The 24,350-nt window shown below is 53.9% G+C and overlaps 1 protein-coding gene across 1 annotated transcript; it reads left to right on the forward strand.

The window, feature by feature from the left end:
- Positions 1–2,960: 2,960 nt before the first annotated feature.
- Positions 2,961–23,205, forward strand: Ets2 (ETS proto-oncogene 2, transcription factor). Its single transcript, XM_070030691.1, has 10 exons — positions 2,961–3,103; positions 6,978–7,049; positions 9,062–9,173; positions 11,366–11,485; positions 11,800–12,000; positions 13,818–13,901; positions 14,809–15,033; positions 15,697–15,960; positions 20,241–20,359; positions 20,996–23,205. Exons 2-10 carry the CDS (start codon positions 6,978–6,980, stop codon positions 21,209–21,211), a joined length of 1,413 nt encoding a protein of 470 aa, XP_069886792.1. The 5' UTR covers positions 2,961–3,103; the 3' UTR covers positions 21,212–23,205.
- Positions 23,206–24,350: the final 1,145 nt, after the last annotated feature.

The following is a 24,350-nucleotide window of genomic DNA, read 5'->3' on the forward strand; positions in this document are numbered from 1 at the left end:
GGCACTGCCTCATTACCCATGAAGTAACTTATTTCTACTTGTAAGTACATTTCTGCTCCCATCCCCGCCTCTTCGCCCCAAAGTCCCACCATGGGAGATTCTTCCAACACTGTACACTTCATTTTCACCTCTCCAAGGGCAGGCGCCACCAAACCTTACACTCATCTCTGTCCTCTGAGTATCTGATATGGTGTTTGCTAAATGAATAACTGACACACCTCAGACTGAGTGATGTGAGTTCACCCAGCATCTGGGAAGCGTGAAAATTGAGTGTGAATGCTGAAGTGCATCTCAGGGTCAACACAGAGGGGACGTGGAGATTTATTTGTGCTGTTTTGTAAAAGGATGACTTAGCAAGTTAATGACCGCTAAGAACTCTGCACTTTCTCCAAGGGTCCAGTACTTCTTACAAGGTCCTCTTCCTGGAGCACCCTCGCTGAGAAGAGTTCGAGCCTTCCTCACTCTGTGGCTCATCTGATCCCTTCGCCCAGCGTGTCTTCTGACTTCCAATTTCCTCTTGCACCACTGACTTTTGCTCTGGGAGCAGAAGGACCGCACTTTTTATGAGGTTTAATTTACCATAAGGCCTTGTGCGCCCTGTGAATTGAGCCATAATAGTCAATGAATAATCACAAGCGTTAGCCAGGCTGGGTTTTAATTCTGCTGAGTAACTAGGAAACCAACTAATAACAGGAAGGACAAAAATGTAAGAAACCCTAATGTTGCTCCAGAACCAAGAACAGTCATGTCATGTTGTGCCAAGAAAACAATGGTCCAGCAGGGGTGAGTGGGCCACGGGCAGGACCAGGCCAGGGCTGCTGGGTCAAACCCAGGGCCTCCTCCTGGAGAATGGAATTGGGAGGACAAAGGGGGTAGGGATGGGGAATGTGGGTTGAGAGTCCAGGCTTGTGGGTACTCCTGGCCAACAGGAGAGGCCTTGAGAGGCCTCTGGAAGCTAGTTCTGTCCCTGGAAGCTTCTAACTGCTTTCATGTTTCACAGTGTCATTCAGATGTCAGAGGAGGTGTTTTGTTTTGAAGAATCTGACAGTTTGTCCAAAGTTGTTCAAAAACTACTATCAGACAAGCCAGGCACGGGTGGCTCAAGCCTGCACTCCTAGCTATTCACGAGGTTGAAATCTAAGAATCTCAGTTCATAACCAGTCCAGGTAGAAAAGTCTGTGGCAAAAAGCTGGAAGAGTAGGTGTGGCTCAAGTGGTAGTAGAGCACTAACCTTGGGGAAAAAAGCCAAGTATGAGCTTGAGGCCAAGTTCAAACCCTAATACCAGTACCAGCACACATGCATACACACACACACACACACACACACACACACACACACACACACACACACACACACACACACACACACACACACACACTCTCTCTCTCTCTCCAAGAACTTGGGAAAGAAACTATTCATATATAATTTTTACTTCTATATGCTCCAGCTTGCCGAAAAACTCTTCACACACCTGCGTGACTGCCTAACCAAAGTCTCATGATACCGATTCCATTAATTCTCTCTAAGGAGGCCTTTGGCCAGAGCAGAGGGAAGACCCCTGTCTTCCAGCTCATCAACTATGGCTCCCTTCTCTCTTTCTGCTTATCTATGCTAGAAACAGCTCAGCGTGACTCCAGCCGGTGCCACCCCTGTGAGGACATGCTGCATTGGGGGGTGGGGGGTGATGTGCAGGGACCTGAGCCTCCAAGCGACTTAAGAGGCCAAATATGATGGGAGTCTACAGCCGTGCTTGGCGATGCCTGGTTCTCTTGCAAGCTCCTCAGCCCAGGCTCAGGGTGTGGGAGTGGGGAAGGGGCTGTGGGAAGTGAACCTTGCAGTCCAGACAGAGTCAATACTTTCTGTTATGATTTAAAAAAAAAAAAAAAAAGAAGTAAGCTACGCTCTGTGTCTCCATGGCAACGTACTCTGGATCTGTATTCCATTTATGGAGCGACTTCTTGACCCTTGTTCTCCGATCTGAGAAGCCGCACGCATCCATCCAGTCTCCAGGGACTGACTATCCACTCAATCTCACTGCCTCCCCGCCTCCACCGCGTGGATTTGGCCAGGTGGGCTGTGCCTCCACCCGGGGAACCGGGGTACCCCGTGAGAATAGTGACAGGCCACAGGATCTCCATTAGCCACAGCCACCGCAACCCCCCCCATCCCACGTTACCATGGCAACCGCGAGCCCAGCGTCCCAGGGAAGCTGACCCTTCTTCCCTGTCCGGGACGACGGAGGATCCTGGAGACGGCCCGGCCCGACCCGGCTCCCGGTGCCGGGTCCCTGGCCCCCGGCTCGCGCGCGCGCGGGACCTCCATGGCGCGCGCACGGGAATCTAAACTTTCCGAGCCGGGCCTGGCCGGGAGACGCACAGAACTAGAGAACAGCCTGTTGGCTGGGGGGGGGCAGAAGCCCCCGAATTCCTCGCCTCGGGGGCCTGGGGGGTGGTCTGTTGAGGTTCGATTCCCTCCTAAGCAGAGTGGAAAGAAAGGCGCCGGCCGCCAGAGCCCGGCCGGGCTGCTCGGCGCCGGGGCGGTGTCGGCGCCGGGCCTGGGCCCCGGCTGCCGGCTCGGAACCTGCGCAGATTTCATAACCGTGCGCGGCTCGGAGCCGGGGCCGGGCCCGCGCCGTGGGGAACAGGCCGCGCCTCGCGCCGGCGCCGGCGCGTCGCCCGGCCGAGTCCGGGGGCCTCGCCTCGGGCCCCGACTGGGGGGGGGGGGCGCGGGGCCCCGGGGGTCTGGGCGGCGTCCCCAGGGCCGGCTGGGGGCGCGGGGCGGAGGGAGGTCCGGGCCGGAAGGAGGCCGCCTCGGCTCGCCGGCCTCCGGCTCCCCTCCCCCGCCCGCCCCTTCGCCGTCTCCCCGCCCCTCCCTCCGCCCCCCGCGCCCGCCCCGCGCCGTCCCCTCCCGCCTCCCCCGCTCCACTCCGCTCCAGAAGAGCGCGCTGCGAGGCCCGGCCGGTTCTTCCTCCGCCGCCGCGCCGATCCCCGCCGCCGCGCCCGAGCCCCGCGCCAGCCCCGAGCGCCGCCCGCGCGCGCGCCCCGCTCGGCCCGGACCCCAGCAGCCGCCGCCCTCCGGTCCGGCCCTGCCGGCAGCGGCGTGGTAAGAGCGACTCTCTCCCCGGGGGAGGTGGGGAGGAGGACCCCCGCAGGGCCTGGCTGGGGAACCCCTCGCCCCCCGAGTTCCAGGCTCGAGTCGGGCCGAGGAGGCGGCCCCGAGGGTCGCGCGTCCGGGCTGCGATCGGACTCGTTTCCCGGGCTCCCGAGTGGTCTCGGGGCGCTGGAGGCCGGGGCGCGGGCGGGTTCGCCGGCTTTTGTTTGGGGAAGGAGGTCCGGGCCTTTCCGGGGGCCTTGCGGGGTCCTGCCCGAGGCGCGCCCCGCGGGCCGGATCTCCCCCGAGAGCGGGGGCGTGGGGGGGGACGGCGGGTCGTGGACGGACGCGGCACCTGCTGGGCCGCCGGGGACCCGGGGTCGAGGCCCGGTCCCCCCCTACCCCTGCGGCTCCCAAGTAGGGGCGAGCGGCCGGTCTTGCGTCCTTGGGTCCCGCGTGTGGATGTTGGGGCGCGTGGCGCGCCGGCGTTGGGCTGTGTCTTTATGTCGACCGTCTGGCTTTCGGTGGAGTTTGGGGGTGTGTTGAGCGCCCGAGGCCAGTCTTGGTCTGGACCGCGTTCGGGGTGGCTCGCTGCTGGTTTGGAAAGTGAAGAGTGAGTTGTGCCGCCTCCGAGAGCCGGGCGCTCGCCGGCCCGCGCCGCGAGGGGCTGCGCGCTCCCCGCCGCGGGCTCCCGCCGGCCCGCGGGCCCCCGCCGGCCCGCACCCCGCCAGCAGTGCCCCGGATCCGAGTCCCGAGTGAGACCGCGGCGCCGGGCCTGCGGGGAGGCCGCGAAGCCCGCTCCGGGCCGGCCACTCACCCCCGAACCGACGGCTTTCACAGGGAAAGCCAACCACCTCCCAGAGCCCTCCCAGGTTTTCTTTTCCTCCCCACCCTCCCCCGAGAAAACCGAGACGAACCTGTGTTCTTATCTTACATAAGTGATCACTCGGTCCAATAGCTGTTTCTCTGTTTTCAGCTCTTAGGTCTGTCCCTCCCTCCTTCCCTCTTTCCTTCCTTCCCTCCTTCCTTTCCACCTCACCTCCTTCCTTCACTACTCCCCTCATTCCCTCCCTCCTTCTTCCTTCCCTCCTTCCTTCCTTCCTTCCTTCCCTACTCCCCTATTCCTTCTCTCCTTCCCTCCCTCCCTCCCTTCCTTCCTTTCTCCTTCATTCCTTCCCTCCCTTCCTTCCTCCCTCATCACATCCCTCCCTTTCTTCCTCCATCTCTTCCTTCCTTTTTCCCTCCCTCTTTCTTTCCTTCCCTTTTTTGTTGTTCTAAAGTTAGGATCAGTCCTACAGCATCTGAGGATCTAAGCCTGATAATAATTTATGTAGACAAACGCGCTCCCCTACCCCATGCTAGCAGATTGAGTAGAATAAGGGAACTGAGATTTGATTAGCTGTGTGTGTGTGTGTGTGTGAGAGAGAGAGAGAGAGAGTGTGTGAGAGAGAGAGAGAGAGAGAGAGAGAGTGAGAGAGAGAGAGTGTGAGAGAGAGAGAGAGAGAGAGAGAGAGAGAGAGAGAGAGAGAGAGAGAGAGAGAGAGAGCGCACTCCTGAAACCCATTTAGCCCAGCACTTTAATTCTACATGTTTTTTAGAAAACTCATTAAAAGCCGGACAACAAAAGAATTCTATTCTGTAGCTGCTAATTACAGATCTTTATGTGGGCGTGGTGGGCTGCCTTTTCTCCTGGTGTTTGTACACAAAAGGCAGCTAAGCTCTTCCCCAGCCTTCCACTCAATCCTGGGCCCATCCCAGAAGCTGGGGGGTTGGGGCTGGGAAGCCAGAAGTCTGCCAGCCAGCCTCTGTGAGCAAAGGCCCAAGAAATGCTGTTTCATCAGGTGCCACATGGAGGATAGGAGCCCTCCAGGGTCTGTCCTGTAGTTTTCTGCTGGTGGCTTTGGTTTCACCCACAGGTAACAGGCAGGGTCAACTTTATCTGCTGATGACATAAGGCTCTAAGTGGAGTACATTTCTCCTTCTAGACTAGAGAGAAGGGCCTGGTCTAATAGGATGTGTGTTCTGCTCTCCTCAGGCTGTGAGGGGGTCAGACAGGCCCTCCTCATCTGGGGCATAGGACTCAAGACCACTAAGACCACTTGCTGTCCCCTGGGATCTGGTCCCCACTCAGCCCTGCAGTGGCCCCACAATAGCTGTGTGGTCCCAGGCCAGTGCCTCACTGGGAGGTGGTATGAACCTTTCCACATGAGGAATGCAGGGAGGCTGAGGTGTGGTATTCCCTCCACCATGGCAGCCTTAGTCCTGGGGACCAGGCGTGTTGTCATGGCCGCCATCAGCACCGAGTGTTGATTCTGAGCATATGTGGTCACTTTTGAGTCAAGATGGCCTGTGCCCATTCCCCCCTCCCCCGCCACACACACCCTCACCCCTCCAGGATGAATGCTTCTTAGAATGTGCCTTAGCCCCTGAGGGTCACTGTGACCTTTCCATGAAACTCTGAACTCCAACAGTCCCCTTCAGTGCCTCCGACTGTCCCTGTGGCCTTCTTAGTCAAGGTGTGCTTGTGTGTGTGTGTGTGCGCACGCACACACACACGCACTCTAGTGTGCAAGCTGTTCTGGGCAAGTGTGTGTTAGATAGCCGTTGGTTGAGCCATCATATTGACCATCCAGAGAACACGAAAAAGCTGAACACCTAAGTCATTCCCCAAGAATGTACAATACCTCCAGTGGGGTCTAAGGCCTGGACAGCCAGTGGGTGGGTACCCCAGAAGATAAAGTTGTCTGTTATTTTGCCCTCTGGCCATAGTCTCCAAGTGCCCCCTTTTTTTTATTCCTGAGTATGTAATTTGCATGGTCAAGCAATTACATCTGATGACCTCCAAGGAAGTCTTGTTTGCAAAGCTGTGGTTTATAGTTCAACCCTGGTTTAAACTTTCCTAGTGGTCATAGGAAAAACAGGACAGCAGGTGAAACTGATTCCATTATACTTCCATTAACATAACATCTCCAAAACTATCATGGAGGCACACAGTAGAGAGATACATTACCACGTACGACGGGTACGACGGTTTCCTTTTTTTCTGCTAAATCTGTGAGATCAGCTATATATCCATCCTTGCCAATCTCAGCTCACACCGGCCCTGTCAAAGTCTCCAGTCAGGCAGCTACCATCTTGGTCAGCAGGGGTCTGGAGTAAGACCAGACTGAAAGCAAACAAGGCCTGCCCACACTTGCATTCATTCACTTCCTCTGAAGAAGTGCACAACGGAGAGACCCCAAGTCAGATACTGCTCAGAGCAGGAGGTTTGGAGGGGAGTCCCTTACACCTTGGTGAGGAATGAGCAGGAGGGGGGAAGGTCTTCTGTGACCCCTTCTGGCAGGCTCCCAATCTGGGTTCTAGGCTGCTGCCAAGGACAAGGACCCCCTGTAGGGCCCACTGCTCCACTGGCTCCACTCCATCCCTTACCACAGCTGATCCTGGAAAAGTCCCTGGAAACAGAGGCAGCTGCTCAGGGGCCGACCAGCCAGCCAGAAGGGTACTTAGATCCTTAGAAGGCTCCCGACTCATCGGAATTCAGAGGCGATCAGAGCTATTATTTCAATACCACCCTGGGAGGAAAGCCTTCTAAGGAAGAAAACTTGCCTGTGGACAGGGTATATTACCTGTTACCTTAGTTAGAACTCTCCAGAGTCAAGCCTCATGGCCACCAATAGTGACTTCTTTATAATGTGCTGTAAGGGCTGGGGGCATGGTTCAAGCGGTAGGGCACCTGCTTAGTGCAAGACTCTTGAGTTCAAACCCCAGCACTACTGGAAAACAAACAAAAGTACATGAATCTGTATCTTCTCAAATGTATGTGTAGATACCCGCATGTGTAGATACCTGGGGCCCCTTTGACTCTTCTTTTTTTTTCTCTTTCAAGATGAATGACTTTGGACTCAAGAACATGGACCAAGTGGCCCCTGTAGCTAACGGTTTTCGGGGTACACTCAAGGTGAGTGAGACAGTCTTCACAAAAGTTCACCTCTAAGAGGAGAATAAAGTTAGGCTGGGGCTCAGAATGCTAGTTCTAGCCTCAGCTTTTCAGCGTGCTGACTGTGACGGGGCTGTCTGCTTCCTCCCTGGGACTTAGCTTGCAGTTCTGTGAAATGGGTATGCTGGTGCTTGTCCATGTCCAGAGAGGAAACTGGTTGGAGACAGGGAGGCCTTTGTGGTGTATTTCTGAGGCTCCTTCCCGGTGAGGAAGGAAAAAACAATCCTGTGATTGTCAATAAGATGCTGCTCCCAGCACCCCACCCACTCCGGAGTTTGAGAGGCTGGTTAGGGATCGAGATGCAGGCTTTTAGAAGATGCAGCCTGGCTGTTCTGGTCAGTATTGGGAATGCCCCTGGGCTGTCCACAGCCTGCCCTTCCTGGCACAGTCCTGTAGCCGGGCCTGTTTATGCAAATCAAAGACCAGATTAAGAGATCAAAGAACCTACTCCCCGGAGGTCCCTGTTCCTATGGGGACTTGTTTCCTTGCTTGCCTTCTGGACAGGACAACAGAACTGGGCTGTCTCCGAAATGGTGACCAGGTGTGTGTGTCTTGTATGACATTAATACTCTTCTGGTGTGTGCCCTAGCTTCCTTCGTGATCCCTTGGGATTATTTGTGTGATCTGTCAAGATCTTGAAGGTCCAAGAGATTTCTGGTTTGATGAGGCTGGGTGTGTTAAGTGTGGTGGGAAGAGGTGGTTCTTACATTAACATCTCGCCTCTGAAAGAGTCTTCTGTGAACTGAAGGAATTTGGTGATGCTTTTCACAATTTCTGGATCCAAGAAGAGAGAGTCCTGTGTTGAAATACTTTGTATTGTTCTTGGGCTTCCTGATTTTAAAAAAAGAACTTGAGTCCGGAAAGACACTTCCTGGTCTCTGGACAATGCTGGTGGGATTTTTTTTTTTAAGCGTCTATTCGCTGTTATACCAAAATTAGCTCCGAAGTCCTCCATCTCCAATGGGTATTTGGTTGGCTGCACCAGGATCTCAGAATTCCTGGGGTTCTTGCGGAGGGGGGGGTCCCGGGGGAGCCCGGGAAGGGTCTGGGCTCCGACTTTGCCTGGCTTCTTTCGTAATATGTCATTCACCCCTTCCGCATTTCTAAAAAGAAAGGGCACAACCTATTTTATTTGTAAATGTATTACACATTTATTTACCCATGACTCAACAGATGGGTCACTGTATTACACATAACAGGGATTTCCAGGGTATATTGTATTGGGAAAAGGAGACTTTTCTTCACATTTTCCTAAGCCTGTCAGAAAGTGACGGATCCAAAAGTCATCTTTTTCAGTGTGTCTTCCGATGACAGCCAGATTTTCATACATGATGTGTAGATTGTCAGCAGTCACCTTGAAGCGTGTCCCTGTCCTGTAGACAGCTTACCATAAAGCCTATTTCTTTTGGAAGTCTTACCCTCCAGCGCATGATCTAGGGGTTCTCTTTATCTTGAGCCACACCTCAGTTTGAGGCTTTGGGGTGGTTCGTTGTAAGATGAGAGTCTTCCATGGACTTCCCTGCCTGGTCTGGTTTTGAACCACATGAAGCCCTGAGTTCAAGCCCCAGTCTGACCCCCAAACCCCAGCACTGCGAAGGGTTATGGTTCTTGCCTGCCTGCCCAGACACAGAGCTTTGCGCCTGTTCTACAAGAGGTGGGGAAAGCTGTAACGGCTGTCCCACTTGCTTCCCAGCCTGGTCCTACGGTCCGGTTATTTTTTAGATTCATTTTATTTAGGTTGATTAAGTGACCCCAAGTAACTGGCAGCCGTTCTGACCCCACGAGGTTAATTAAATAATTGGAGGTGATCACTCTGGCTTTAGGAATTTTCTCTCCAGTACAAAGCGGTTAATTCTGGATGTGGTAATTGCCCATGTTTATATCTGGTTGAATTGGTGGTCAGCTGACCCCTTTGGCCACTTTTTAAATAGGAGCCTAATGAGTCCCTGTTGTTTTACCCTCTGTATTTGCAGCGCCAGCCGGCATTTGACACCTTTGATGGCTCTCTGTTCTCAATGTTCCCCTCTCTCAGTGAAGAGCAGACACTCCAAGAAGTGCCCACAGGCTTGGACTCCATCTCCCATGGTAATCTATTCCATAGACACGGTGGAGGGCAGAGGTGGTCAACCCTGAGTAGCGATGCCCTGTATCTTGGGCTGGCTGTGTTCTTGGGGTCCTTGGAGACCCTGCACTTGGCAAGAGGGCACCTGGCCCCCGCAGTGGCTTTTTGCACTTCCTGTGACCCCAGTGGGCTGTGCAAAACCAACATAAGACAATGGGAATTAATATGCACCTCTGCTTTGCATCCTGAGCTCATGTGATGAGTGAAATCACACACACGTGCGCATACACACACACACACACACACGCACACGCATACCCTGACATATGCACTAATTGTAACAGACTACACTTGTCACTTGTGGCTGTTTCTATGGCTCTCAGTACATATGCAGTTTGCTCTTTTTAACAGTGTAGGCTGTCAGGTAAGGTCCTCACAGTTCCTGGCATAACATTACTAGCTGGCACTGTTCAGAGATGACTTGACAACAGCTTGTAGGCTTCTATATTGTGGCATCGCACACTTTTTTTTTTTACTTGTTTATTTTTCTGGGCTGGGGCTTGAACTCAGGGCCTGGGCGCTGTCTGTCCGTTAGCTTTTGCCACTCAAGGCTAATGCTGTACCACTTGAACGTCCACTTTGGGCTTTTTGGTGGTTAATGGAGATAAGCGTCTCTCTGACTTTGCTGCCTGGGCCAACGTGGAGCTGTGATCCTTAGATGTCAGCTTCCTGAGTAGCTCGGGCTCTAGGCTTGAGCCCCTGGTGTCTGACTTCAGCCATTTATCTCGCTTGAAGTTTTTCAGAGCTTCCAGAGAAGTTTTTTTTTTGCTTGTTTTTTTTTTTTTTTTTGGTCCATCGTGGGGCTTGAACTCTGGCCTTGGGCGCTGTCCCTGCGCTCTTCAGCTCAAGGCAAGTGCTCTACCGCTTGAGCCATAGCACCACTTCCGGTTTTCTAGTGGTTTATTGGAGATAAGAGTCTCATGGACTCTCCTGCCCGGGCTGGGCTTTGAACTGTGATCCTCAGATCTCAGCCTCCTGAGTAGCTAGGATTACAGGCTTAAGCCTGGCCAGAAAAGATTTTCTTTCTTTCTTTCTTTCTTTTTTTCCAGTAAAAACTAAAGTGTGCTTTGTCAAGTACTGCCTGCCCAGGTCAGGCCCAGGCCCCTTGGCCTGGCTGGCTTTGATTGGTATAACTATTGGTCCTTTTACCTATAGTAATACCCTTCACTGGGTAAACATTTCAAATCAACTCAGCTAGATATTTTACTTGCCAAATTTTACTGCAAAATAGGATTGAGCTTGATTTTTTTTTCTAAGATTTTACTTGTAAATGTAGTTTCTGAGATGTGTAATTTTTTGTTCACATACAAACTTGGACACTTTTTCTCCTAGCATTGCTAGGAATGGAACCCAGAATCTCTTCCTTGCTTGACAAGTGCTCTACCACTGAGCTATGCCCATGTTTATACTTCCTTAAAAGAAAGGTTTCATGTTAACTGGGCACTGGTTGCTCACACCTATAATCCTAACTACTCAGCAGGCTCAGATCTAAGGATCGAGATTCAAAGCCAGCTATGGCAGGATAGATCATGAGAATTCTTTTTTTTTTTTTTTTTTTCTGTTTTGTTTTGTTTTGTTTTGCCAGTCATGGTGCCTGAACTCTGGGCCTGGGCGCTGTCCCTCAGCTCTTCAGCTCAAGGCTAGCGCTCTACCATTTGAGCCACAGCACCACTTCCAGCTTTTTTTTTCTGCTTATGTGGTGCTGAGGAATTGAACCCAGGGCCTCAGGCATGCAAGGCAAGCGCTCTACCACTGAGCCCCTTCCCAGCCCCAGAGCCACCTTCCCAGCCCCTCATGAGAACTCTTAACTCTAGTTACTAACAAAAAGCTGGAAGTGGAGCTGTGAAGTAAAAAAGGTAGTGAGAGCAAGAGGCCCAAAGTTCGAGCCCCAGTACCAACACGTGTGCACACACACACACACAAAGTTTTTGTTGTATTTGTTTTGGCATTACTGAGAATAGAACCCAGGTCCTTGTGCTTCCTGGCCAGACTGCTGCTTTGCTGCTTGAGCCACGCCTCCAGCCCCGGGTTGGCATGCTTTCTAAGGAATCAAGATAGGAATTGTTGTCAGTATTGTATACAGCTGGACTCCTGAGACCCCTGCCCCAGGGTGCCCCGTTTGGAATTTTAACCCCATTTTTGGGTTTCATTGTAGACGCTGCCAGCTGCGAGCTGCCCTTGCTCACCCCATGCAGCAAGGCTGTGATGAGCCAGGCCCTGAAGGCCACCTTCAGTGGCTTCCAGAAGGAGCAGCGGAGACTTGGCATTCCCAAGAGTAAGTGAGGCCCCAAGCCTGCTGGGGTCCCGGGCTGCCACCCCAGGGTGCCGGCGGCTGCAGGGTAAGGTCTTTTGTCCAGCATCAACTGTAGTGGGTGGCCCTGGGCCATGGACATGTCAGCCCTGCCAGCCACACGACCGGCACCCTGGACTCTCCAGGGAAGACGCCTCGTGGGCCTCCTGACAGTGCCCGGCTGTGGCACCCCACTTCTCACAGGCTCCGGGCTGTGGCCGGGCCTGGGGACGGACGGGAGGTCACTGTGGTCTCGCTGTCACTCACCCGCTTCACTCCTCTTGTCGCCCTCCCTGTAGACCCCTGGCTGTGGAGTGAGCAGCAGGTGAGCCAGTGGCTGCTCTGGGCGACCAATGAGTTCAGCCTGGTGAATGTGAACTTGCAGAGGTTCGGCATGAACGGCCAGGCCCTGTGCAACCTCGGCAAGGAGCGATTTCTAGAGCTGGCGCCCGACTTCGTGGGTGACATCCTGTGGGAACATCTGGAACAGATGCTCAAAGGTACTGACTGGGGAGATGTGACCTGAGTGACTGAGCACCGCCCCCCCCCCAAGGGGAGCCTGGCAGGGGTGGGGGGCACAGGGCAGAGTCTGTCAACCTGGAGGTCACCATTATCAGTGATGCGAGTCCGACCCCGGTGGGGACTGCATGGGGGTGTGTTCCTCTCAGGGTGTGTGCGGACTACAGCTGGGGCCCTGTGGCCACCTGTAGCTTTAGTCACTAAATTACTCACTGTTGCCAAACTGCTCTGGTCACACCGCAACCCAGGCAACTCAGATATGTAGGCCAGGGCAGGTGTGTTTACCTCAGCAGGCTGGAGGTGAAGGTGGCCCCATGAAAAGGAGCCTGTGCTGATTACCTCTTTCACAGCGGGTTACCCCATGGCCAGAGAGAATCCAACAGAGAATTTGGGAGAGGAGTTGGAGATAATGTAAAACGTAGTAATTGGGTACCGGTACTCACACATGTCATCCTGGCTACTCAATGAGATCTAAGATAGAGATTTGGAAAGTCTATTTCTAGCCAGCCAAAAGCTGGAGTGGAGGTGTGGCTCAGGTGGTAGAACACCAGACTTGAGTGGAAAAGCCAAGAAAAAACCGTGAAAAAATGGTTGAAACATACACACAGATACGTACACTGGTACAGAAACCTCCTGTAGATCAGCAAACATTGTACCTACTCAGAACCTACAAAGTGGGGAGACCAATGTTCAATAATACTGAGTTTAAGAAGGAAAAAGAGGGGCTGGGAAGGTGGCCCAGTGGTAGAGCACTTGTCTTGCATGCATGAGGCCCTGGGTTCGATTTCTCAGCACCACATAAGCAAAAAAAGAAAAAAAAGCCGGAAGTGGCGCTGTGTCTCAAGTGGTAGAGCGCTAGCCTTGAGCTGAAGAGCTGAGGGATGGTGCTGAGGCCCAGAGTTCAGACCCCACAACTGCCCCCCCCAAAAAAGATATAGTATATATATGTGTGTGTGTATCTATCTATCTATATATATATGTGTATATATACACACACATACACACACACACATATATTCATTCCCTAGAGAGAATATATAGAGAGAGGGAATATATATAAATAATAGAGAATGTTAAGAGATATAAGGACATTATTAGCACATTTATTTGTTGACTTGGTGAAAATATTTCTCAATGGATTTTAAGCACATTGAATTTAAACATTCACTGTAGACTCAGAATCTCAGAGACCTGTGGGATTCAGCCCCCAGCTTTTGGTGACAGCTTTGAGGACCTTGATGAGAGCCCCTGAGATTTTCTGTCAGCTGGGACAGGTCTCTGTTGGTTCCCCGTGGTGACGCACACCCTGTGGATGTTTCCCCCTTGAAGCTCCGCCCACCCATGTCCCACCATAGCCGCTCTGGACTCCACTTGCCCGGGAAGCTTGTAGGGTTGGAGCTGTGGACTGTGAGGCTCGGCGCAGAGCTGTGTTCATTTTGTTAAAATAACCGTCTCCGCTCCCCTCAGGACTTAACCTGCATAAATGTGTCACGATTTCTTGAACATAGGAGTATGCTAAAACACATAATCTGCATCCATAGAGTTTTGCACTAGCTAGGAAACGTCACTTTGCCAATGGGGTCACTAACTTTGGAACACTTACTGGAAAAGGGGGCAGCTGTTCCTTGTTTGTCTAAAGACACCTGAGGAGTTGGGGGTGCCATCAGGTAAAATAAATGGGGGCCTCCGGATGTATCTGGTCATCCTAGCACACCCAGCTGCAGTGGTTTGGAAAGGGATGGGTGCTTTTCTTGTCTTGTGGAGCTGACATCTGGTGACTCCTGTGTCTGCTTTTCAGAAAACCAGGAAAAGACGGAGGAACAGTATGAAGAGAACGCACACCTCCACTCCGTCCCCCACTGGATCAACAGCAATTCCCTTGGTAAGTCTACGCCATGATGCTCCAGAAACTCAGTTCTTAGCCCTCCCGGGGAACTTGAAGTTGTACACGTGCGTGCGTAGGTGTGTACCAGTATTGAGGGTTGAACTCAGACCTCACACTCTTAGTGAGCCTTTTCACTTAGGTGTGTACCAGTATTGAGGGTTGAACTCAGACCTCACACTCTTAGTGAGCCTTTTCACTTAAAGCTAGTGCTCTACCACATGAGCCATGCCTCCTTTTCTGGCTCTTGGGTGGTTTGTGAGCGGGAGAGAGTCTCACAGACTTTGCAGCTCAGGCCGGCTTTGAACCATGATCCTTAGATTTCAGTCTGCTGAGTAGCTAGAATTACAGGTGTGAGCCACCAGCACCAGGTTCTGGACTTGAACTCTTAATGGAGCCCCACAGGGCAGCCGAACCATGTGCTGTACAGTGGTGAGAAGCTGTGAGCATTTTGGACCGTGCCTGGTCCCTTCAGAGAGGTGTGACCAGACCCAGCGGTCACTGGAAGGTCTGAGCACAGAAACAGGCTGTACAGTAAACTCGACGGGTTAGGACCTATTGGCCACATAAGGAAGTGGAGCTGGCCAATTCGTTCAGTTGGAAGACACAGTTAACTTCTCCTGCTCCTTGCTTCTTAACTTTTTAAATGTATCTGCTGGGAAATGTGAATGGAATGAAACTTTGTCTCCATTGCTCAGTGCTGGTCTAGGGCCTAGAAGTGAGCTCTGCCTGGCCTGTGGGCATCCATCAGTAAGACAGGCGAAGGACACGGGTACAGGGATACAGAAGCGGTCAATGTGCTCTGAACCTTGTGTCTGAGGCAGTTGTGGAATGGGGTCCAGCGGTGTGCCACAGGGTGGGATGTGTGTGACGTTAACAGCACCCCCATCCCGTGGTTCGGTCGCAGGCTTTGGTGTGGAGCAGGCTCCGTATGGAATGCAGACGCCGAGCTACCCCAAGGGCGGCCTCCTGGACAGCATGGGCCTGTCCTCCGCCGCTCCCACCACCCTTGGCTCTGACCAGGACTTCCAGATGTTTCCCAAGTCGAGGCTCAGCGCCGTCAATGTCAGCTACTGCGCTGTCTCTCAGGACTACCCTGGTGGCAACTTGAATTTGCTGCCCAACAATTCAGGTAGGCAGACGCAGACACCCCGTGTTCATCCGGGCCAAACCACAGATGAGATCAGACGCAGGTTTCTTAGAAATTGTTGTGAGCTCAGCCATTGGAGGAGGCCATCCAAGGACCCGTCCCTTCTGCACAACTCCCCACCGGCCAGATGGTGAATCCACACGCACGTCCCAGATGGTAGCCATAGAACGAGCAAAGACACTGTCATGCTCTTCTTGAAGCGGGAGTTCCTTCACAGTGGGGCATAAATGGACACCCCGTGGGAAGGTGACAAGTTTTTTTTTGAATGAGATGTAACATCCATACCATGCACAAACATCCACGTGCATGTCCCAATCAACTGCAAGAGGAAACAATCTGTCTCTAATCATGAATTTGTTCTTGCTCTTCTGGGACTTCTTATTGATGAATCACAGAGTGATTTCTTTGGGGCCTGTCTCTGCAGTCTTCAGCCCTGTTGTGGCCATTTGTTCTTTTTTCTTTCATTGCTGCATAGCATTCTTTTTCTCCTGTGAGTGGAAGGTGATGCACACATACACACAATTGTCCTAAAGAATAGGAACCTGGGTGTTAAGAGGTGCCGGTTGGAGTGCTAAGAGGTGAAGGTGGGGCATGGCCCACGCCAGGCCCGAGGAATGATGGGATGTGCTGGGTTGTCTTCCCTAGGGAAACCCAAAGAGCGGGACTCCCCGGAGAAGGGCGCAGACAGCTTCGAGAGCTCCGACTCGCTGCTGCGGTCCTGGAACAGCCAGTCCTCCCTGCTGGACGTGCAGCGAGTGCCGTCCTTCGAGAGCTTCGAGGACGACTGCAGCCAGTCCCTGTGCCTCAGCAAGCCCACCATGTCCTTCAAGGACTACATCCAGGAGAGGAGCGACCCCGTGGAGCAAGGGAAGCCGGTCATCCCCGCCGCCGTGCTGGCCGGCTTCACCGGTGAGTGAGCGCCACTGGCCACCCCACGGGCTCCAGGTCCGGTCCTGCCCGGCCACGGCTGTGTTGATGCAGGTGTTTCCCAAGGACAGCGTAGTGTTCACACCCACAAGCCCTGAGTTCCAGAACGGCCAGCTGGGCAGGAATCTTCATGGGCTGAGAGGGCAGAGTGGCCTGGAGCCACAGGCCCCTCCCTCCTGTCCTGTGGGGCGGGGGAAGGGGAGGGGCAGCCGCTCACGCAGTGCAGTCCTCACCTACTTCAGGATCTCCAGGAATGTGACCTGGCTTGAGGAGGGGCCTTCCGTAGTCTCAGCCCCGCGTGCCTTTCCTGGCTCTTGATTTTTCACGTTTGGATGAGAGCTCTTCTAGGCTGAGGACAAATATTAAAGCTGTTTTTTGAAGCAGATATTTCTCATATGAGGGTGAAAAAACCAAGATATGTTCAGTTCTTCTCATGGCTTTTGTTTTTGTTTTAAGGTGCTGGTACTAGGCTTCAACTCAGGGCCCCATGCTCTCTCGGCTTTATCGCTTGAAGCTAGCACTCCACCGCTCCAGCCACTGGCTCTACTTCTGGCCTTTTTGGTTAATTGGAGATAACCATTCTCACAGACTTTGCTGGCCAGGCTAGCTTTGAACAGTGATCCTTAGATCTCCCCTTCCTAAGTAGTAGGGTTAACGGGGTGAGCCACTAGTACCTCCCTCTGTGATTTTAAATGTGCTTTTTTTCATATGTTGATCATAGAAAGCCACTGTGGATTTTTTTTTTAACGCTCAAGGGTAGAGAGCCTGTCGAACAAGCACAAGCCCCTGGGTTCCATCCCCAGCAGCACATAAGAAAACGCAGATTTAAAATGAGAATATGTGAGCTGGTCCAGAGGCTCAAGTCTGGAATCCTAGCTACTTGGGAAGCAGAGGTTGGGGGATCGAAATTCGAGGCCAGCCCTGGTGGAAAGATGCTGACAAGACTCCATCTCAACCAGTGGCTGAGAGGGGTGGTGTTCACCTGTTACCCCATCCCGGAGGGGAGGGGAGCACAGGGTTGTGCCTACCCCCCATTATGTGGAGAAGCTGGGGTAGGAGGACCACATGGTGCCCAGGTGGGCCTGGGAATAAAGCAAGACCCCCACCTCAATAATCACCGAGGCAAAAAGCGTTGGGGGTGTGGCTCACATGGTAGCGCTTCTGCCTGGCAAATTTCTGAGTTCAATTCCCAGTATCACCCTTCCTCCAAGAAAAAGAAAAAGGGAGTGTGGATATGTGGACATCCATTCCTTCTTTTTTCTGTAGTCTAAAAGCAGCAGCCATGTAAATGTACTGTAACAGTTGCTGGGTGGGTAAACCTACATGGAGTTCAAGGCCCCAGTGAGGAAATCGGCAGCCCCGGGGCTCTTGTGTTGTGGGGGTTTCCACTTTCACCCGTGTTGCCTCCGTGGATGAGGCCAGTTCTGCGTAGCTGAGGAGAGGTGCGGCCTGTATCTCTTGGTGTGGAGGTGGTGTGTGGTGTGAGCTCCTGGTGTGGGGGTGGTGTGAGCTCCTGGGGGTGGTGTGAGCCCCTGGTGTGTGGGTGGTGTGAGCCCCTGGTGTGTGGGTGGTGTGAGCCCCCTGTGTGGGGGTGGTGTGAGCCCCTGGCGTGGGGGTGGTGTGAGCCCCTGGCGTGGGGGTGGTGTGAGCCCCTGGTGTGTGGGTGGTGTGAGCCCCCGGCGTGGGGGTGGTGTGAGCCCCTGGCGTGGGGGGTGGTGTGAGCCCCCGGCGTGGGGGTGGTGTGAGCCCCCGGTGTGGGGTGGTGTGAGCCCCCGGTGTGGGGTGGTGTGAGCCCCTGGGGGTGGTGTGAGCCCCTGGGGGTGGTGTGAGCCCCTGGCGTGGGGGTGGTGTGAGCCCCTGGGGGTGGTGTGAGCCCCTGGGGGTGGTGTGAGCCCCTGGTGTGTGGGTGGTGTGAGCCCCCTGTGTGGGGGTGGTGTGAGCCCCCGGCGTGGGGGTGGTGTGAGCCCCCGGTGTGGGGTGGTGTGAGCCCCCTGTGTGGGGGTGGTGTGAGCCCCCGGCGTGGGGGTGGTGTGAGCCCCCGGTGTGGGGTGGTGTGAGCCCCCTGTGTGGGGGTGGTGTGAGCCCCCGGCGTGGGGGTGGTGTGAGCCCCCGGCGTGGGGGTGGTGTGAGCCCCTGGTGTGTGGGTGGTGTGAGCCCCCGGCGTGGGGGTGGTGTGAGCCCCCGGCGTGGGGGTGGTGTGAGCCCCTGGTGTGGGGTGGTGTGAGCCTCTGGCGTGGGGGTGGTGTGAGCCCCCGGCGTGGGGGTGGTGTGAGCCCCCGGCGTGGGGGTGGTGTGAGCCCCCGGCGTGGGGGTGGTGTGAGCCCCTGGTGTGGGGTGGTGTGAGCCTCTGGCGTGGGGGTGGTGTGGGCCCCCGGCGTGGGGGTGGTGTGAGCCCCCGGCGTGGGGGTGGTGTGAGCCCCTGGGGGTGGTGTGAGCCCCCGGCGTGGGGGTGGTGTGAGCCCCCAGCGTGGGGGTGGTGTGAGCCCCTGTGCGGAGGTGGTGTGAGCCCCCGGCGTGGGGGTGGTGTGAGCCCCCAGCATGGGGGTGGTGTGAGCCCCTGTGCGGAGGTGGTGTGAGCCCCCGGCGTGGGGGTGGTGTGAGCCCCCAGCGTGGGGGTGGTGTGAGCCCCTGGTGTGGGGTGGTGTGAGCCTCTGGCGTGGGGGTGGTGTGAGCCCCCAGCGTGGGGGTGGTGTGAGCCCCTGTGCGGAGGTGGTGTGAGCCCCCGGCGTGGGGATGGTGTGAGCCCCTGGGCGTGGTGTGAGCCCCCAGCGTGGGGTTGATGTCTCTGAGGCCGGCAGCTCGCCATGTGGCGGGGAGCCTGGCCGGGCTTTTTGTGGGACGTAGCCTGCCCTTTGTGCTTTCTCCCTGGCTGCCCTGGCACTCGAGGGGAGATGCCTCGTTGGTTTGTTTGTTTGTTTTTGGGTCCAGTCGTGGGGCCTGAACTCTGGGCCTGGGCACTGTCCCTCAGCTCTTCAGCTCAAGGCTAACGCTCTACCACTTGAGCCACAGCGCCACTTCCGGCTTTTTTCTTTTTGCTTATGTGGTGCTGAGGAATCGAACCCAGGGCCTTGAGCATGCAAGGCAAGCACTCTACCACTGAGCCACCTTCCCAGCCCGGGAGATGCCTCGTTGGGTAGAAGGAGGCTCCGCTTGGCCTGAGGCCTGGCCTCCAAGCCTCGGAAGAGGCCTCTGGAGACCCGTGACTTGCAGGATGGGTTAAGTGTGAGCTGAGCACAGGCCCCCTGAAGCGCTCTTAGAAAATGTGTTCCACTCGCTGTGGACACATGAGTATCTCCTGGAAATCAGAGCTGTGTATTGATCTCCTCATCCCCTGGCATGGCCCCTCTGCTTTGTGATGCAGCCCCCTGTATCTAGCCCCTGGGCCTCCTTCCACCGACTATCTAGAATGCCCATTACCCTGGCCAACTCAACTTGGCTTGAACAAATCCAGGGAACCTGGTATGCTTAAATGTGGATTGTGCACGCTCAGGTGCCCCGCGGTTTGTTTCTTTGTGCTTCTGTAGCAGTGAGAGTGCAGCCCAGGCCATCGCACATCCTGGCGTGGACGCTGCGCTCGCCCGCACTCCCAGTTCCAAGCTGCTCTTCTAGTCAGCCAGAATTTAAGTGATTCCCTAACTTCCAAACTTTGGCCCTACATACACTCGTTAAAAGAATTAGGAAAGAATTGACTCTTTTTTCTTTTTAAAAGAAAAAAAAGTATGTGTAGCCAGTTACTGGTGACTCACGCCTGTCATCCTAGCTACTCAGGAGGCTGTGATCTGAGGATCGTGGTTCAGAGCCAGCCCAGGCAGCAAAGTCTGTGGGATTCTTATCTCTAATAAACTACTAGAAAACCGGAAGTGGTGCTGTGGCTCAAGTGGTAGAGTGCTCATCTTGAGCTGAAGAGCTGAGGGACAGTGCCCAGGCTCAGAGTTCAAACCTCACGATGGGGACACCCCAGGAGGTGCTGGGCATCCAATGTCCTGTCCACCAACCCAGCGCTTTGCCCAGTCACATTCTGTCTTATACCTACCCCACTGGAAGCCTCTAGAAATAAACATCCAAGGTGCTTACCCAGGAAAGATGAAAGCAAGGTTTGAGGTGTATAATAGTGCAGAGGGTTGGTGATCCACAACTTTGCTTGAAGAGCCCTAGGGGAGGGAGCTGGAGGTGGAGGAGGGGGTGTCTCAGGCCCGGCTCGGGCTGGGCCCCACTGCTCCCGTTGGATGGTGTGGGAACACCTGTCTGTCCCCTCTCCCCAGGGAGTGGCCCTATCCAGCTGTGGCAGTTCCTCCTGGAGTTGCTGTCCGACAAGTCGTGCCAGTCCTTCATCAGCTGGACGGGGGACGGATGGGAGTTCAAGCTGGCTGACCCCGACGAGGTATGGCTGGAGCTGGCGAAGTGTCTGGCAGGAGAGGGCCGGGTGTGCCTCCTGGTTGTGCCGGGCTGGCCTGGAGCCGTGGCACTGCCCACAGATGGTGGCTCTGGGTGGGGGCCATGTGGGACTCTCCTGCCTTGCTGTGGTACGATCAGAAGGCAGAGGCAGCAAACTGGACGCCTCTTCTGACCATCTATCACCCAGTGTTTCAAATCAGACACGTGGGGGGCATGCAACCGTGCAGTAGCCTGTGGCCGGGAGGGCGGGAAGCTAAGAGACCACTGGGCCCTGGGAGATGCCTGCCTCATGCCAAAGCAGCATCGCATCAGAGCAGCCCTGGGCCGAGGCATGGTCTCCCCCTCCCCCTCCCCTCCCGGCCCCATCCCCTCTCCCCGCCCCGGTCCCCTGGAGACTTAAGCATGTCATGAGGCGTTTTAGCGTGGAACGAGAACCGGGGGGGGGGGGGGGGGGGGGGAGAGGCAGTGGCGTGCAGGAGTGACACCAGCCGGGGCCTAGAGGAGGTCCATTAGAGGCCTGCTGGCCAAGCCTCTCAAGTCATACGTGTGAGAATTGGGCAGGGGTTGCTTACTGTTTCCTAGCCGGATGAGCTTGAACCCTCTCCCACCCGTGTCCCCCAAGGTGGCCCGTCGGTGGGGAAAGAGGAAAAACAAACCCAAGATGAACTACGAGAAGCTGAGCCGGGGCCTGCGCTACTATTACGACAAAAACATCATTCATAAGACGTCGGGGAAGCGGTACGTGTACCGCTTCGTATGCGATCTCCAGAACTTGCTGGGGTTCACGCCCGAGGAACTGCATGCCATCCTGGGCGTCCAGCCCGACACCGAGGACTGAGGCCTGGGCTCCGCCCTGAGCCAGCCCGGGGCCCCGGGGGGGCTGAGCGGGAGACCCCTCTGCCCATCCTGACCTGTGCTCCCAGGACCTTGGCATCTGTCTGTCCAGGGATATGGCCAAGAAGCAGTGGCCTTGCTTTCCCACGAGGCCGTCTCCTGGGGGCAGAGCGGACTGACAGCCTTGGCTTCTCCGACGCCCGCTCTGCAGACGGGCAGTGCCGCCGTTCAACAGGGTGGCTGCGTAGGAGACGCTGGAGGATTCCCTTGGCCAGGTGGCTGGGCGCAGGGACAGTTCTGGAACTAGAGGTCCTGCAGGTGGGGAGCGTGTGGACTCACAACCATTTTAAAAAAGTTATTTTTTAAATGTTGTCCCTTTCGCAAACAGGAATAGCAAATGTGAAAGCCTTCTCTGTGGAGGGGGAGGGGAAGGGGGAGGGGGGAGAGACAGGGACAGACGATTGTGTCATTTCAGAAGTGCGTTTGTACATAGGATTGTAATCTTACCTTCGTTAATCAGAATCTTCTACCAGTTCTATTTAACAGAAACTGTATATTGTAATTTAAGTAATTATGTATAAACTGTATTTGGAATAAGAATGCAGGCATCCAGTAGGATTAAAAAAAGAGTTTGTTTTTTTTAACAGAAGGCAAATTTTACCAAGAGGTAATCAGCCGTTGTTCAACGGGGAGAATCAGAAAGTGTGTATTACCTCATGTGATTCTCTTGCAGGAATGAGCTCTGAGGGGTAACAATTAATTCCTGGTTGTTTTTGTTGTTGTTGTGCTTGTTTTGTTCTGCCTTGGTTCTCACCCAGCAAGGCCTTTGTACATTGGGAGATTTTTTTTTATATATATATATAAGAAACTTAATATTATTGGAGGGTGTGCCTGACCTCAGTACACCCTTCACTGTAAAGTAAAAGCTGTACAGCAGTATTTTTCTTGACTAATGGCCTATGTTTTCCACTTCCGTGCATGCCTTTAAACCCGTTTATACACAGATGTATTTTATTTTTTGGTGTCACCGTTTCCCGGCAGCTCACCATCTCCTTTTCCTGGCTTGCCATTTCCTTCCCCCTGCCCTGAGGTCTTCTGTGTGATTAAAATAAGAAAACTATTTTTGGAAACAGGCGACTCCTCTTCAGAGATCAGGAGGGATCTGTGTAGCAGCTATTTTTACTGCAAAAGTAATTCACTGGAAAAAAAAAACCCAACAACAAACGTAATTTGTACGAAAGCTTTATTTTTATCTCAGCTCAGTGTAAAAGATACAGAAATCAATATATGTGTATATATATTGTACTGAGCTGGTGAGGTGGGGGTGAGCAGAGTCTACATTGAAGCTTGAACAAACTCATGTGAACTCACCCGAACTTACCCGGCCTCAGCTCTTCCACCTCCACTTGGCCTCTGTCTTCTGAGCAAAATGGTTTGGGCTTTTTCTCCTTCTCTCTTGGATCTCTTGGAAGTGGCAACCAGAAGCACAGAGAACATAATGGAGAGAGAAGGCCCCGATTCAGGTGAAGTCTCTTCCAGGCTTCAGAATCTGCAAATGTTTTAGAAACCATCATTCACGTGGCCTTTGAAGGCAGGCTTTGATGTTACTAGCAAGATGGCCGTGGACCAGTGGTTGACATTTGTGAAGAATACCATGTGGGTGCAGGGTACACTGGGACCCCCCCGAAAGGCAATCCTGGGATGACTTGGCCTACAGACCCAAGATGAGACTACATGAAGTATAATGTGTTACGTTCAAGTGCGGCCACCGAAAGAAATCCTAGCCATGGCTTCAACTCACACAGGGAAAGCCTCATGGAATTGCCAACTACAGGCTGGTTTTTACCAGTAGAGATGGCAGTGTTCTGTGGTTGCATACAGTTACAAAAACCAAAGTGTGAAGGAGACTTTGGCGTGGTAATGAGTGACTATAAAGTGTGCAGATTTTATAATTCGGCCTTTTCTTGCTGAAATAATAAAGTGCTTGTTTTATGTCAATGGCTCGTGGTGGTCATGTCTCCCAGTCTCCGCTCCTGACTTGGAGGAAGGGCACAAGAATGCCAGCCTCAGACCCCGTTCCCTACCTCTGGCCCCAGGTGACCAGAGTCCAGTCTGCAGAGTTGGCTGCGGCTACGAGTTAACCCAGAAACCACAGGGCTGAGGGCCCTCAGCTCAGCCCTTCCGAGGAACCGCCAGGCAGGGCTCCTTGGTTGGAGATGGGCCTTTCAGAAAGGATGCTAGCAGAACAGACTGGACACAGTCTCGCTGAGAAGATCTGGGGATGTTTGTGCTACACCAGAGGGGCTCATGCCTTTGGACTTTGACCCCATGGCTGTCTAGGTCCTAGTACCAGCATTCTGACATGGGTGAGGGAACAGGCCAGGGAAGGGAGGAGAGAAGGTCCTAGGGCACATATCGCATCCTGCAAAACGTCCCACTCCTCAGGTCTGGGAGGACCCTAACAAGCCCCCTGGTGCTTACCATGGATGTATCTATCCATGCAAAATTGAAGTTCTCATTTCAAAATGAGAACTCTTGAGCATCACTGGGTTCAGAGCTTTAGACTTGCTAGGCAGCTGCTTTACCACTTGACGCTCCAGTTAATACTGAGGTGGGGTCTTATCCTGGATCGATACCCATTATCCTGTTGGTCTCGAAGCTTGGATGGCACGTGCACACCTTCATACCCAGCCATTAGTTGAGATGGGGGCCTGGAAACTAGCCTTGGATTTCAATCCTGATCTCTACCTCTCCACTAAGGAGTTCTTTTATACTGTGTGTATGTTGGTCATGGGGCCTGAACTCTGGGCCTGGGTGATATCAGCTCTTCAGCTCAAGGCTAGTGCTCTACCACTTGAGCCCCAGCTCTTTTCTTTTTCTGTTTATGTGGTACTGAGGAATTGAACCCATGCATGCAAAGCAAGCACTCTACCACCGAGCCACCTTCCCAGCCCCTTCTTTTATACTTTTCAAATTTCTTGAATGTTTGGTTTCCACACTTCTGACATTTTGGTTCAGTATGTGAGAAAAATCTGACCTAAGGACAGAGTTGGAAACAAGGTATATTTATTGACCATTGCAGATGTTCTCATGTGACACAAAAGCTTACATGTAGCAACGGGCCCCTGGTGGCTCACACCTGT

The sequence above is a fragment of the Dipodomys merriami genome, unplaced genomic scaffold (assembly GCF_024711535.1).
Source record: "Dipodomys merriami isolate MVZ:Mamm:240054 unplaced genomic scaffold, mDipMer1.0.p SCAF_2, whole genome shotgun sequence".
Taxonomy (NCBI): Eukaryota; Metazoa; Chordata; class Mammalia; order Rodentia; family Heteromyidae; genus Dipodomys; species Dipodomys merriami.

Coding starts and splice junctions, on each gene's coding strand:
- Ets2 (XM_070030691.1), top strand. CDS start 6,978: ATGAATGACTTTGGACTCAAGAACATGGACCAAGTGGCCCCTGTAGCT. Junction 15,034..15,696: donor TTTGCTGCCCAACAATTCAG/GTAGGCAGACGC, acceptor TGTCTTCCCTAG/GGAAACCCAAAGAGCGGGAC. Junction 20,360..20,995: donor AGCTGGCTGACCCCGACGAG/GTATGGCTGGAG, acceptor GTGTCCCCCAAG/GTGGCCCGTCGGTGGGGAAA.